Source organism: Gymnogyps californianus, chromosome 1, assembly GCF_018139145.2.
Source record: "Gymnogyps californianus isolate 813 chromosome 1, ASM1813914v2, whole genome shotgun sequence".
Classification (NCBI taxonomy): domain Eukaryota; kingdom Metazoa; phylum Chordata; class Aves; order Accipitriformes; family Cathartidae; genus Gymnogyps; species Gymnogyps californianus.
In genome coordinates, this window is record NC_059471.1 from 17,550,814 (window position 1) to 17,566,516 (window position 15,703).

The window sequence follows — 15,703 nt, forward strand, 5'->3', positions numbered from 1 at the left end:
CTACAATGTTGGTCCCTGAAAATACCAGGTACCTGGCTGCAGGTTTAACAAGGGCCTTTGGTTCCAGGAAAGCATTCCTAAATACATTGGGCATCTACACTGCCCAGAGAGCAAGAAGTTGGGTCTGAGGATGGGATCACAGGTGAGAAGCACCAAGGAGCTGGCAGTGGTCTCCTTCCTGGCCACCCAGCCTGTGAGGGCAAGGTCCTGGTTCTTAGATGCTCCTGCAAATCATGTCAGCAATGATGTGTAGTCACATAAGTGCTTTAAAAACATAATTGCATGAGAATAAAAGCAGAATGGAAACTGAGCGTTTGTCTGACGGCAGATTAAACAGTGCAGCTTACTCTGTAAAATTCATAATGTTCAAGAAAGTATCAGTTTCACCATCTGCCTCCACTATAACCTGTGTATTAGCACTTGTTTACAGCAGGCGTTTTGCTTTTGCGAATTCTCATGTCAAATGGAAATATGTCCAAGGGTTTAATTTGGTTTCCAACCCACACTGGGGAAGAATAGGCCGGTTGGTTTTCATTCCTTCTAGGTATTCTGCTAAGTGGTCTCTGCAATGGGTAATTCAAGTTCCTAATGTCTATCATTTATTCATGTTTACCAGGAGGGCACTTTATGAATGAGAGAAAGATTAAGTTAATGTGATTGAACTAATGAATAATACTGTATTTACTGTCGATGGATGAACAAGAAAGATAACAGATACGATTTAAACAGTGATGCTTTATGCGGTCGTTACAAAGTGAAATCATTAAAGTTTTAACCTTCTTAAGGCACTTCATTTTAAATGCAGTTAGAATTGCTAAAATTAATACAATTTCTGGATTTTTTTATTTGGGAAATGTGCGTGCAGCTCTTTCCCTTGGGTAGGCTTTGTCTAAGTGCATTTCTTGAGGCCCTACTCACCAACTCGTGGTTTATGGAGAACACCTGATTTCTTAATAGACTTTGGAAAGGGTGAGTTTGTGATATGGCACAAGGTGTGCGGAAAGGTATGTCTTTGTCAGACATGTCAATTTAGGCTGCTTTTAGGTGCCTAGCAACATGATATTTAGGCACTAAAGTTGCTGGACCAGTGCAGCTAAGTGGATTTATTCCAGCTGAGGATCTGGCTTGTTAAATCACTTTGTCCTTTTTTTTTATGTGAGATCAATGAATGATTCACCTCTTAGTTAAATATGAAGGTGGCACATGCTGTTCTTGTATGGATTTTTTTTTTTTTTTTATGTTCTCTGATTTGCTTTTCAGCACTGTGGTAGCCAAGTCAGCACTCTTGATTTATAACCCTTCCAGAGACTTGCAACAGATGCCTGAGAAAAGATTGCTGCAGAGCCTCAGGGACCTGAGGGCTGATTGCCTGCCGCTTTGTCAGTGATTTACAACCAAATTCCAGCCCATTTTGGTCTCTGTGCTTATGGAGGCAGACGCTAGTTTGATGCACAAAGAGTGAACAAAACAAGTCCTTGTGTGAGACGTTACAGCAGCTGCCGATAAGATAAGGTCGGAAGGGCCTTGTAGGGCTGAGATGTCTGCAATGCTTAAGAGTGGTTTGGGATTTCCCCCCCCACCCTCCTCACCCCCAGGAATTTAATTTGATTTTATGTTTGGGTTGCTGGGATAGCAACGCAGAGATGTTACATCAGAACTTAGCTTGGTTTAAAAAGAAGAAAAAGCCGTACTAATGTGTGGATGTTTAATTATGTTTTACCTGTAATCTTCCTAGTTGTGGAAATGCTTGAAGCCCAATTCGCCACTGAAAGCTCGGATTTCGAAGCAGTGGTGTGAAATTGGTTTCCAAGGTGACGATCCTAAAACAGACTTTAGAGGGATGGGTCTCCTGGGCTTATATAACTTGGTGTAAGTATGTTCCTCTGTAGATGGGTTTATGTGTGTCTGAAGTCATGAAAAGCAGCATTACTTGCAGATTTTTAGCAAGTCTGTGGGAATAACTTATAAAAGTGTTAGGGACTTCATATAAAAAACCTGAAAGAATTTATTTGCTAGCCCAATTTTTGGAGGGTTTCTCTTCTCGAAGGGGTCTCCTTTCTTTCAGTATTCCTAATTCAACTCAGTAATACCGCTTGCTAAGCGCTTTTTTTAGTTACTCTGACACAGTAAGTTAGCACTCTCTTCCCACAAGAAAGAAACTGTAAAGTATATTTTCACCATTATCTAGATCTCCTTAAACAAAATGCCCTGGAAGTAGGTAGGTGGGAGGGTTATGTTATTGCTCAGCTTTCTTGATTGGGAATTTCATGCTGAATTCTTAGGCAAAACACTTGAAATGCAGCCACTGATGGCAGACTTCTGTAGTTGGACTACTTCTTCAATTTCTATCGATACTCAAAATTAAGCAGTGAGTTTACACCACTTTTCCCTGCTGCCCCACGCACAACAGGTGTTGGTACCATATCTGTGGCTGGTAATTTGGGAATTGATCAATGCCTGTTATTTCCTCCAGCCCTTGTATCTACTGCAGGTAGTTACATAACTTAGAAACATTGGTAAAATAACCTCTCCCTACGAGGGGAAAAAGAAATATTTTCTGCTCTTACAGATTGAAGGACATAAATCATCCACTGTCCGTGTGTCGTTCTCTAGCAAAGCTCAGTTGAGGATCTGGACTCTTGACTCTGGCTTTGAACTTCCATTGGAGATGAATCCCTGCCATGTATTTCATTTCTTAGTCTCTTGTGATGACTCTTATCTTGCTTAATGAATCTGCCAAATCAAGAAGCCTGAACTGCTTTCTCTTGGGCTCAGCAGCCAACATGCTCTAGTAATAATCAACTGGTTTTCTGTAGGGTGGGTAGAAAGGGGACTCTGGTAATGCACATTCACTAAGCACATATAGGATTGCACTTGTAATTTGAGGTTGCTTTTATCTTTCATTTTGGGGGTCTGAGTGGTAGCTTAACAAATTTAACACGTTAAATGCTACTTATACTGCATAACACACATAGTGACCTTTAAAAGGGTGTGTATGGACAGCTTCGTATGACTTTAAGATCCTTTTTTTGTTGTGTTTCTTTAACAATTCACCCTAAACATATCTATCTGCAGGTATTTTGCCGAATGGGACACTGAGATAGCTCAGCAAGTTCTCTCTGATTCTCTTCAGCCTAAATACAGGTAATGCTTGAGACCAGAAAACATGACTTGAGAGAGCACTGTGCTGGCTAGTGTTTGGGGGAGGGGGCTGGGTTTTTTTCTTTTTGTTGGGCATATGCTTGGGTATTGCCACGTGCTATCTGTTTTCAAGTACTGATCCTGAAAACTGTTCGAGTCCAAGAGGCAAACTTGTATACTGAATCCTAGAAATAGTTAAACTTAGTGTTAAATGTTTTCACTTATACTTCTAATTTCAAGTGATTTTGTATTTTTATTTACCTTTCTTTTAATTCTTTTGTCTTTTCATAATGAAGGGAAGTCACTAAGAAGGAACTAAGGTATTTTTTTTTTCTTTTCTCTTAGTTTTATGAGACCCTACATGTAAATAAGATCAAACCGTACTGCAATTTGGTGTGTTCTAAACTGAAAGTCTGTTGCAACACCAAGAAATCCATATTCCTTTCTCTAAAGTTAACTCAAACATAGCTGATGGTGCAACACTGGGTACATCTGAGCATGCTTATATATAAAGAATGAAATCAGCCTTGCTTGATGTAGCTAGAGCACTGTATTTTAGGCCTATTTAGTGCCAGGCTTAATGAACAAATTTTGGGTGACTTTTACCTGTAGGAAAAAAGTCTAAGCAGTGCCACTATGGTCACAACAGCTGTGACTGACTTCCTGATCAAAAGTAGTCTAGGCCAAGCTTGTTAGCACAGCTGAAGAGCCCCTTTATTTATAGCCACATAGTCTGTCTACCTTGACTAATGATGGGTCTAATCTGGCTAGTCCATTGTCCTGACTGTTGAGAGATCAGGTACCTTCAAGTGGCAAAAATTTTGTGTTGTGAATGATTTGTGAATGGAGACTTATTCCATAATTACTGGGGGATGGGGGGGGAGATGCCTCTTAGCCAGTTACATAGTAATCAGTTGCCTTAAAAGACATTTTTCTTCTGCCAGTAATGTTAGATATCCATATAGCAGGTCCACATCTGAATCCTGTGAAGCTTTTGATCTCCTCAGTATTTTGTGGTTGAGTTCCCAATGGTAATTCTGTGACAAAAAGCACTTGGAACACATTAGTGTTCTTCATTTACATGTTTGATTAGCAAGGACCGTTTTGGAGTGCTGTGTGAGCATGTGCAATTCCTATCCCTTGAAAGAGCGTTCAGTAGAAGATAGATGCTGCTGGTGGTGCCCAAGGTGTTCTTCCTGGTGTGGTTGCGTAGCAGCCATGCTGGTTTCTGATGTGATCATGATCAATGTAATTTCTGTTTCTGTTGAACTGTATTGCTTGTCCGCATCCTACATGTGCCACCTTTATTATTCCATGTTTGCTTGGGTTTTTTTTAACTGATGCTATGCCACAGCCTACAAAGATGGTTAAGATTTTAGAGAGTGAGTGAAGACTGCTGTATTCCTGTATGCTAAGCCCTTTAGGAGGTGAAGTTTTGTCCTCACACATGCCACCTGGTAACACTCAGGTCAGGATGGGTATGAACCTATTAGCATCTGAAATACTTAATGGCAACAATTTCTAAATAGTATATTTACATGAAGCTCAGGGGATTGTTTTTAGTGTAATATATACTTATTGTACTTCAAGTGTAGTCCAAGAACAAGGCTTTCACACATAGCTGTCTATAATTTGGGATCTAAAGCTTGCGAACTCTGATCTGCCTTACCAAGGCAAAACTCCCACAGGCATGTCTAAGCTGTAGCCCACTGGTTAGGGTTGGTTCCATGCCTGCTTTTAGCTGGTGATAAATGCAGGCAATGATTTCTGCTAAACTTGCTCCATTTGAGTAGATTAAAACCTGGTTAGTCGGATGTCGGCTGACTGGATGCATCACACAGCTCTTTTAAATGAATATGTTGTTGAACAGCAGAAATTTAGTCTAAAATCAATCCATTCCTTAACTAGTTTTGTTTTAAGGGAGGAACCTTCTGTGCCCTTGAAAAGCTCTGCATTATTGTGCCAAATAATAGGAAATACTGTTCCTTGGTTTTGGCTGTTGAGTGGTTTCTAATTTGGCTGGAGATAAAAACTTTCTATCAGAGGAGTATTTTTCACATTTGCTGCCTCAGGTGAACCATGCCTCCAGTGATGAGTGTCATGTATATCTTTGAAAACACAAAAGGCTAAAACCATCTTTGATTAGTTAAAAGAAATGTAGTATTTTCAACTTTTTGTATAGCCCAGACTTAATTGAAGTGGATCATCTTTGTGGTCAATATAGAAAATAACTGGCTTTTACTGAGAGCATTGATGTCAGCGCATACTTTGTAATGATGAGACAAGTTTATCAGTCATGCTATAAAGCCAGTTACCCATTTCAAGTCTTTTTATACCAATCCATTCAGTCAGAAGCAGAGTTAAATGTGATTAGCCATATCAATGGAGGTAAAATACCGTGTTCAGTCAATGTTATAATATCAAAGCAATTGGAAGAAAATATTTGTCAGTTAGTAATGCATGGCAATATCTGGATTTTAATTTATTTTTTTTTCCCCGTTAGCCAATTCAGCAAAGCCGAATGGGAGAAGAAAAAGTTTGATAAGGCAATCGGGTAGGTTTAAAAATCTTTTTAAAGTTGCCACAAACACAACAGTTAACAATGATGCTGTATATTTGAGGGGAAAAAGGTGTTTCCTGGTTACTTTTTAAAGGAAATTTCAGTGTACATACTAACATGTATTGTCTTAACCACACCTTGATTTTGATCAAAGATTACAGGAAAAACAGTTTGAAGTAAGTATTAGGAAAAATAACACAAAAATGTTGTAGCAAGGAGAAGTTTTCTCTGTATGCTATAAATAGTGCAGTGATGAATATCTGTTCAATTCTTCTTAACATATAACGTGATCAAGTCTCACTTCTTACTGTCAGAGCCAGGATCTGATCTGCTTTCAGGAAAGTATAATAGGGAAGAAATAGTAGTGAGGTTTTTTTCTTTTTAAGCAGTGGGTTTGGTATAGCTGCATTATTCATGAGTATGGAACTGGATGTTCCTTCTGAGTGTATCTGAAAATCTGTAATACAACATTCTAATGCCCATATTTCATTTTTCTGTGAAACTTGCCATTAAGCCTCATGTTGCAGTTAACTTCTGGACTTTTTTTTTTTTTCTCTCCTGAAATATATCAAAGGTTAAAGAAAAGGAAGGTATTTTGGTTTGCTTGATAGAGATAACTGAAAAAATACCTAGGACAGTCCACATAAGACAGCTGTGTTTAGAGGAGGAGAAAAAAAAAAATCATTGAATAACTAAACAAGTTTGCTTGTTTAATCAGTGTCAGTGTGGAACATTATATGTTTTCTTGGGAAATAGTCACTGCCAGAAATGTCAAGTTCTTTATTCAATAGGCTCACAAATTAAGAAATAACTTCCAATTTCTGAGTTCTGTTGTGCCTAAATATACTTTCCTTGTTGATATCTCTTAGCAGGACAGGAGTTTTCTTCATGAGTCTGATTTTCTTATTTCTGTTTCTAGCATGCTCTGATTTAGGTTTTTTCCTGTTTTGTGGCCTGTGTATGTAGTTCTCTGTTAGGAAGAAATTGGAGGTGACTCAGCTGGATCTTTTTCACAGGCTCTTTAGCCACATGAATGTCTTCATAAGACTGATTGTTGAAACCTGATGTTCCTAACTGGGGGTAATGAATTCCAGTGGGGCAGATGGGTTAAAATAGCAAACGATGGGTCACCGTGCAGACACAGCCACCATGTGGAGTGCTTGCCCTGTGTCAGTGCAGGAGCACAGGGACGCTTGGGCTTGTTCTTATTCCGTAGGAATGAATCTGTGCTGCTCCACTGAAAATGCTGGCACAGTGATGAAACTCCTGTTTTCACTGTGACCATATGTTTCGCCAGGGAAACACTGCCATTAGAGTGTACAAAGCAGGCAGGATAAATGTTTTTCTTGTTTTCCACCCCCCACCTTGGAAGCTCACGAAGGAGAGAATTAATACACCTCAGTAGCATGCAAAATCTGCAGTGTCAGTGTCATCAGTGTTTCTTATAATGTGCTGAAAGAAGACAAACTCTCCACAAATGTTGCTGCTTCTTTTTCTTACAGCTATTCTTTTGCTATTGTGGGCATTAACATAACAGACCTCGCATACAACCTGCTTGTGAGTGGAGCTCTGAAGACCCATTTCTACAACGTTGCTCCAGAAGCACCAACACTAACTCACTTTCAGCAGACGTTCTGTAAGTTGCAGGGGGGTGGGAAATACACAATTTGTACTCCTGCTAACACTTTTGTACTACCCATACTTTAAAAAAAAAAAAAAATCTGCTGACACAGCACAGAGACTATCATGCTAGTCTTGCTCTGCCGTCTTTAGGATGCTTGGATTCAGTTCTTGGTTGTGATGGATGCCACTACCAAACCAAGGGGTAAAACAAACCTCAAAAAAACCCAAACAAAAAAACCACCAAGTGCCTGAACAAGTGACCTTCCTATCTTCTTAGACTGCTTTTAAAAAACAATAGTAAGAAACTAAAGGTACTTTAAAGAGCTTCTGGAGATTGCTTCCCCATAAATCCAACTGTCTTAAGATATTTGCATCTACATTCAAGTGTTACCCTCCACCCTTCAGTAGAGTTGTCCCTGCTGAAAATAATGCTTTCCCAGCTCTTTCCCCTGTATTCGAGCATCCCTTCTACAGCACAGACCTGCTGTGCATCCTTGCACAGTGGGAGCAACACTTCTACTATTTTTCAGTGTATAGACAAGAAACTGATAAAAGAAGTCAACATGCACTGTTTTGCACGTTTATGACAATTGCAAGGGGTTTGTTCCTTTTTTTTTTTTTTAGGTTTGGCAATTTAGGTAACAGATTTTTTGTTTTGCAGCTATAATATTTTCTTATTGTTTAACTGGATAAATGGCAAATATTAGTGTCCTGTACATCTCTTTCATTAAATAGCATAGGCTTTTCAGAATAAGGATGCTATGTAATAAGACTCATTCACCCAAAATCTTATGTGGCCAGATATCATGGTGTAGCAGGGCTCTCCTTTTTGCAATGGTTTCTGGGTTGCTGCCCTAGATAGGCTGGCTGGTAGGAACTCTGGGCAGTTTAGCTGCTAGGCTTTTGTCTTTGGTGGTGGTTGGCTTGATAACTAAAAAAAGACAAGTGTCTACCTAAATATCCACTTACGCATCTTCAGGTCATATTTTCATTGGAAGGGTTACTCTGTCTTTTTGCCACATTCCTGATGTGCCCATGGCCTTGTGAACGGATGTGTCTAGTATGATTGGTTTGGCTCCCGTATCTCACGATCACTAGCCCTTGTTCTTCAACTTAGCAGATGTCTGCTGGAAATACAATACAGCGGAGTGGAAACAGTCCAGGAGGTTCCTGGAGTGTGTGGAAGATAACTTCCTGACACAGCTGGTGAGTGAGCCAACTAGGCAAGGCGCCCCACTGGACCTGTTGTTTGCAAACAGAGAAGGACTTGTGGGTGATGTGATGGTTGGAGGCTATCTTGGGCATAGCGATCATGAAATTATCATTTTCGATTCTCGGAGAAGTAAGGAGGGGGGTCAACAGAACTGCCACCTTGGACTTCTGGAGGGCAGACTTTGGCCTGTTTAGGAGCCTGGTTGACAGAGTCCCTTGGGAGGCAGTCCTGAAGGGTAAAGGAGTTCAGGAAGGCTGGATGTTCTTCAAGAAGGAAATCTTAAAGGCGCAGGAGCAGGCCGTCCCCATGTGCCAAAAGACAAGCCGGCGGGGAAGAAGACCGGCCTGGCTGAACAGGGAGCTTTGGCTGCAACTCATGAAAAAAAGGAGAGTTTATGACCTTTGGAAGAAGGGGCAGGCAGCTCAGGAGAACTACAAGGATGTCGTGAGGTTTTGCAGGGAGAAAATTAGAAGGGCCAAAGCCTAACTAGAACTTAATCTGGCTACTGCTGTAAAAGACAATAAAAAATGTTTCTATAAATACATTAGCAACAAAAGGAGGGCTAAAGGAGAATCTCCATCCTTTATTGGATGCAGGGGGAAACATAGTGACAAAGGATGAGGAAAAGACTGAGGTACTCAATGCCTTCTTTGCCTCAGTCTTTAATAGTAAGACCAGTTGTTCTCCGGGTACCCACCCCCCTGAGCTGGAAGACAGGGACAGGGAGCAGAATGAAGCCCCCATAATCCAAGGGGAAATGGTTAGTGACCTGCTATACCACTTAGACCCACACAAGTCTATGGGGCTGGATGGGATCCACCCAAGAGTACTGAGGGAGCTGGCGGAAGTGCTCACCCAGCCACTTTCAATCATTTATCAGCAGTCATGGCTAACTGGGGAGGTCCCAGTTGACTGGAGGTTAGCAAATGTGACACCCGTCTACAAGAAGGGCCAGAAGGAGGATCTGGGGAACTACAGGCTGTCAGTCTGACCTTGGTGCCAGAGAAGGTTATGGAGCAGATCATCCTGAGTGCCATCGTGTGGCATGTACAGGACAATCAGGTGATCAGGCCCAGTCAGTATGGGTTTATGAAAAGCAGGTCCTACTTGACTAACCTGATCTCCTTCTATGACAAGGTGACCTGCTTAGTGGTTGAGGGAAAGGCTGTGGATGTTGTTTACCTGGACTTCAGTAAAGCCTTTGACACCATTTCCCACAGCATTCTCCTAGAGAAACTGGCTGCTCATGGCTTGGACGGGTGTACTCTTCGCTGAGTTAAAAACTGGTAGGATGGCCGAGCCCAAAGAGTAGTGGTGAATGGAGTAAAACCCAGTTGGCGGCTGGTCACAAGTGGTGTTCCCCCCAGGGCTCAGTGCTGGGGCCAGTTCTGTTTAGTATCTTTATCAATGATCTGGACGAGGGGATCGAGTGCACCCTCAGTAAGTTTGCAGAGGACACCAAGTTGGGCGGGAGTGTTGATCTGCTTGAGGGTAGGAAGGCTCTACAGAGGGATCTGGACAGGCTGGACGGATGGGCCAAGGCCACTTGTATGAGGTTTAACAAGGCTAAGTGCCGGGTCCTGCTCTTGGGTCACAACAACTCCATGCAACGCTGCAGGCTTGGGCAAGAGTGGCTGGAAAGCTGCCTGGTGGAAAAGGACCTGGGGGTGTTGATCAACAGCCAGCTGAATATGAGCCAGCAGTGTGCCCAGGTGACCAAGAAGGCCAACAGCATCCTGGCTTGTATCAGCAATAGTGTGGCCAGCAGGACTAGGGAAGTGATTGTCCCCCTGTACTTGGCACTGGTGAGGCCGCACCTTGAATACTGTGTTCAGTGTTGGGCCCCTCACTACGAGAAAGACATTGAGGTGCTGGAGCATGTCCAAAGAAGAGCAACGAAGCTGGTGAAGAGTCTAGAGCACAAGTCTTATGAGGAGCGGCTGAGGGAACTGGGGTTGTTTAGCCTGGAGAAAAGGAGCCTCAGGGGAGACCTTATCGCTCTCTACAACTACCTGAAAGGAGGTTGTAGCAAGGTGGGGGTTGGTCTCTTTTTTTCAAGTAACAAGTGATAGGACAAGAGGAAATGGCCTCATAGTTGCGCCAGGGGAGGTTTAGATTGGATATTAGGAAAAATTTCTTCACCGAAAGTGTTGTCAAGCATTGGAAGAGGCTGCCCAGGGAAGTGGTGGAGTCACCATCCCTGGAGGTATTTAAAAGATGTGTAGATGTGGCACTTAGGGACATGGTTTAGTGGTGGACTTGGCAGTGCCAGATTAGCGGTTGGACTCGATAATCTTAAAGGTCCTTTCCAACCTAAACGATTCTATGATTCTGTATCCTAGTCTTGGTTCTGGTTTCTTGCCATGTCTAAAATCCCCCACCACTGAATTTGGGGGAGGAAGAGACATGTTTTAGTACCTTTACAGTGTCTTCTTGCCACTGCCAAAGTCTTGGCTGCAGGAGGGACTGTTCTGCTGGCTAAGCCTGGGACTGTGCCCCAGTACCAGTGTGTCTGCTGACCAGCCTGGCCAGTCCATCATGACGACGCTGGAGGGAGAACTGATTTTGGCAGCTGTTCCCTCTACAGCCCATGCATGTACAAGTTATGAAGCGGGATAAAACTTGCATGGGTCTCTGGTGTAGTAATGGGCCAGTAAAGGTGGTGGATGTTCCTGCACACTCTGCCTGCCGTCCTAGGAAAACTTGAGGTTATCAAATGGACTTTATTGTAGAGAAAGCATCAACAGACAAACTTTCCTGGAGCAAGGACGATTCATCCAGAGACTGAGTCTGACAAGTCCCTGCTTTTATGCTCTTGCAGTTTCTCTCCTCTCCTTACTGCAGTCATCCTAGGTTTCCTTCAAATTTCCTTCAAACCCAGACACCATTAGGCTGCATTAAATGCCTACAGGCTGCCTGACTGAACTGGAAAGTCAAAATTACATTGCCCAGCCAGCAGCCTTGCTGGTAGAGGAACACAATGGTTGTATTGCATGGACCTCCTAAATGCTGATCCACCATGTCACCTCATCTGCACCCTTCTGCTCCCTCAGGCCATGGGGGCACACATGAAGCTGAGAATTGCATTTGGCTCGCTGCTCTTGGGCTCCGTTGCCTTCTCTGACTGTACAAGCAATGCATGAAACTGCATTGCTCAATGGCGTGCTCAACACAGTCACTGCTGAAGTACGGAAGGTACCTCTTGGAAATCTCCTAGATTTTGGAGGGTGAAGATCTAACAATGTTTTACATTTTATATAGTACGTTTTTTTAAAAGGGATTTTACTGAGCTTTTCTTTGAAAGTAACATCTCAGTTAAGTTTCATTTCAGAAAGTTTCTCAAAGTGATGATGTGGGGAAAAAAATATGACTATGCACATATACCTTGAAATTTAAGTTAGAAGTATGTGTGGTTTAATTGTCATACAATAGAAATAAATGGATAAAAGCAATTAAGACTTTTTTACAACAAATGCCCTCATTTTCTGGAATACAGAAAACTTACTTGCACGTTTTGCTGTGTTGGGATGAAAGATTATACTTCTTCAACGGTTCATCTGCTGTGGAAGTTGGGATCAAGAGATCAGGTCCAGTTCATTGAAATCCTAGTGCTGGATGTAACATTTTTCCTGTCAGTGAAACTCTGAGTCCAAGGACAGCACAGAACTGAGAGGGTAAAGGCCTTAATCAGAGCCTGTATATTTAACCCACTTCGGAATCAAGTTTCTTCCTGTAACAGGGATGTCTTACCAAAGCTAGTGGTTCTGTATATCACCTTATCATTCATCTTTTCAGGATCATAGACGTAAGTGTTAAACAACATTTCCAGCAAGGTCATGCACACGCAAGGTAAAATTGTGCATGAGGAGGAAGTGTTAATAGAGACAGACGTGATGGCAACTGTTACGTTACCTACGAGTGCGCTCTTTTTTAGTGGACAGTAAGCAATGTTCCCATGGGGAAATATCTGTGAGACAGAACATGAATATAAACAAAAGGCTGGTGGAGCAGTGTCAGCAGCGTCTTCCCCTGCGTTTATACTCATTAGTTTAATGTTTCAGTTCATGTATCCGTATGTCAAAACAACTAGCGACTTCTTGTATTCATTGTGAGAAGTTCTGCCAATGTATAATATTCATCAAATTTTGGGTTTGTTCAAAATAGGTTTAGTCTTGTCCCTGCATAGTGTTGTGAGGTGTCAAACCTCAGTGACCAGGATTCTCTGTGTAAATCATAGTTGTTAATTGCAGGTTTCTTTCTAATTTTGTATGTGATCTTTACATACTGTATTTATCTCTTCTTCTTTTTTATTATTTTGTAGGCTACTTAATGCATGAATTCCACAAGTTCTGGATTGAAGAAGATCCACTGGACATAATGGAGTTCAATCGTGTCAGAGAGAAGTTTCACAAGCGAATCTTGAAACAGCTCCAGAACCCAGAGATGGCTCTGTGCCCTCATTTTGCTGCATCAGAAAGTTTAATCAATATGTAGTTACTCACTCGATTTTTATTTGGAAACACTGTCTCACTCTTGTGTTAGATCACTGTTCAGACCATCATTAGCATACTGAATGACCATGGCGATTGTATGCATGTTTTTGGTGCAGTATTCATCTATTTTTGTCACACGTACTAGATCCCCTTATGCTTCTCTTGTTGGGGATTTCTCATTTTAAATGGGTGCTCATATTGCCGCATAATGCAGTGTTACATTCTGAATTGATGTCCATGTATCAGAGTTTTTCTATTTTTTTAGACTTTCCTCATAATTCAGCATTGACAATTGAATTGTATTTCTCTAGCTGTGTTTTTGTATATGTGGAATAAGTAGCTGGATCTTGTATTGTGAAAGCTTTTTAACTTCTTGGTATGTTTTAAGATAACTACTGGCATTTCAAGCAAAATATATGTTTGAACCTCGTCTAGAAGATGTGTGTAACTTAATCTGATGCAGGCACACACATTAAAGTCCAATTTTCTCCATGCAGCCATTATATGCTTAATACAGAATTAATGAGGCCTATGAGATACAAGTTTCGGTGAGAAGAGTTTATGCAGAATTACAATCAGAGTCCACAGCTGCATGAATACCAAATGGTCTGGTGATGCTAATACATTCACAGTGAACTGCAAACACACTCACAACTACTGGATACTGGCAGGGGCCAAAAATTATGTCATCAGGCTGTTGTCACCAACACCACCATGCTCAAGCATGGTCTAAATTCCTGCACATTCCTTTGAATATACAGGGGTTAGTATTTTGTGTCGCATGTTGGAAGGCAACATGATTCAGTCACGTTGTGCTTGGTGAATTCAGAGGAGCAAAAATCTATATATTTTTTTGAACTACTGAAAATGTTGCTTTGGTTGTCAATTCAGTTCCTAAGAACTGGGAGAAATGATTGATTAGAAGGTTTAGTGCAAAACCACTTGAGTTTCCCAGACTACTTATAAAAAAAATTAAAAATGGCAAACTGCCTTTTTTCTAAAAACATAAATGAGTGAAAGCGTCTGACAGTAAGATTGTGTAGTATATTGAAGAGCATCTACCATGGCATTTCATACCCATGGTATTTTTTACCTTCTAAGCAATCAATTTTAGTATTATATGTTTGTGTAAATCACTTGCATATGGAGATTAAATTGAGTAGTGTCCAACTACTTGTGAATTATATGAATAAATTATATGTCATTCTAAACTGAAGCACTGTGGGTTTTATTTTTGAGATATGCAGTATTACAGACGAAAGTTATTTTACTTTAATGGATCAGGTAAAAGGGGATGTAACAGCTTCGTGGTATTTCCCTAGTCTGAAGAGTGACTGGAACTTCTTGGATCCGGTTCCTTCTTTGTACCGTTTCTAGTTACAGCTTGTGCCATCACTTCAAAAGTAAAAAATAAAGCAATTGGAGTGGTTAAAATTCTTGGAAAACTCCTCCTTGGATTTAAGCCCTCTCATTTCTCTGTGAAAATGTAAGATGGGGATCAGGACTTCTCTGCAGGGCTGGAAACTCGCACTCATTGCGGAGTTAATCAGCAAAACTCTATGGGTGTTGCAATAATTAGTCCTCTCCAATGAATTTGGAAATATGGAACTGGAAATATTAACTATTGCGTATTTTGCATGAAAATACAAGGAATAAAAACTGTGCATGTTTAACTTACTACCATTGATTTTGGAAAGTGGTTATTTATAATCATTAGATATCGAGGACTTCTTTGCGTCACTCTTGAAGCTTCTAAAATAAGTTTCTAGCAACAGTTTTCATTGTTTCAAATCTTAGACTCTTGCTTTCTTTTCCTGCCCCACTCTGTCTTAAATACTTTCTGCAATTTGTTAGGCTATGCTGGTTTATTTTTAATATTCTGCACTGGAGTTCATGGAGTCGGGGGGGAGGGAGGCCCAAAGGTCCCTGCTACCTTCTTACTGGTGTGATCCTTTCAGCTGTTATGCCTTGTCTCAAGGTGTCACCTTCAAATAAAATCAGAAAATGTCATCTGGCTCCGTGTCAGATTGTGTCACTATAATCTAGCTGCTTTGGGTGATTGTTTTTCCTGTCTTGCAGGGGGATGGATTTAATGAAGCCAAGTGTGAAATTCCTCCTCCTGTGGAGCCCCTGCATGCTGGTGCCTACAGATCTTACTGTCCTGCCCACTCGTGCTTCAGCTTTGGCCTGTGACATCCTTGCTCTCAAAATCCTTGTCAAACCTGGGGCAGAGAATGTCCCTGGTGACGGCCAAACTGGCTGTGCGCTGCTGAGGGAGGATGTCTGTCTGGCACTGCCTGCCCTCCTCCCCAGGAACGGCCTCTTGCCACAATGCATACCTAAACTTTTCTTTAAAAAATTAGATTTTACACTATCACTGATACATCTCCAAACTGACCTGTGAGGAACTGGATGCTGCTTTCCCTAGGGAGGAGAAAGCTAAAGAAACAGCAAAAAAAAATAGTAGTATAAAAAGTTGTTTCAAGAAAGTAGAATCAATATTTATACTCACCGCAGGGTGCAGGTTTTGGTTTAATAAAGCGTAGAGAAGATTTAGGTTGGATCTTTTGAAAAACTTTCCACAGCCTCACGGTTGCTGCACTTTACCTGACATCTCCTCTCCCGGAGGCTCCCGTGAAGCTGGCCGGACACTTGCTGCTGGGAAAACATTAT

At 41.5% G+C, this 15,703-nt stretch overlaps 1 protein-coding gene across 3 annotated transcripts in view; it reads left to right on the forward strand.

Moving 5' to 3' along the window:
• Positions 1 to 14,306, forward strand: part of ELMOD1 (ELMO domain containing 1) — a 52,772-nt gene extending 38,466 nt beyond the window's left edge. For 2 of the 3 annotated variants that reach the window (XM_050902772.1, XM_050902779.1), the window contains 6 exons: positions 1,736 to 1,869; positions 3,076 to 3,144; positions 3,438 to 3,461; positions 5,645 to 5,695; positions 7,204 to 7,337; positions 12,859 to 14,306. In XM_050902772.1, the coding sequence (XP_050758729.1) occupies positions 1,736 to 1,869; positions 3,076 to 3,144; positions 3,438 to 3,461; positions 5,645 to 5,695; positions 7,204 to 7,337; positions 12,859 to 13,031 (585 nt within the window). In that variant the 3' untranslated portion in view covers positions 13,032 to 14,306. The remainder of the gene's footprint in view (positions 1 to 1,735; positions 1,870 to 3,075; positions 3,145 to 3,437; positions 3,462 to 5,644; positions 5,696 to 7,203; positions 7,338 to 12,858) is intronic. The other variant, XM_050902786.1, reaches the window with a different exon arrangement.
• The last annotated feature ends 1,397 nt before the right edge of the window (positions 14,307 to 15,703 follow it).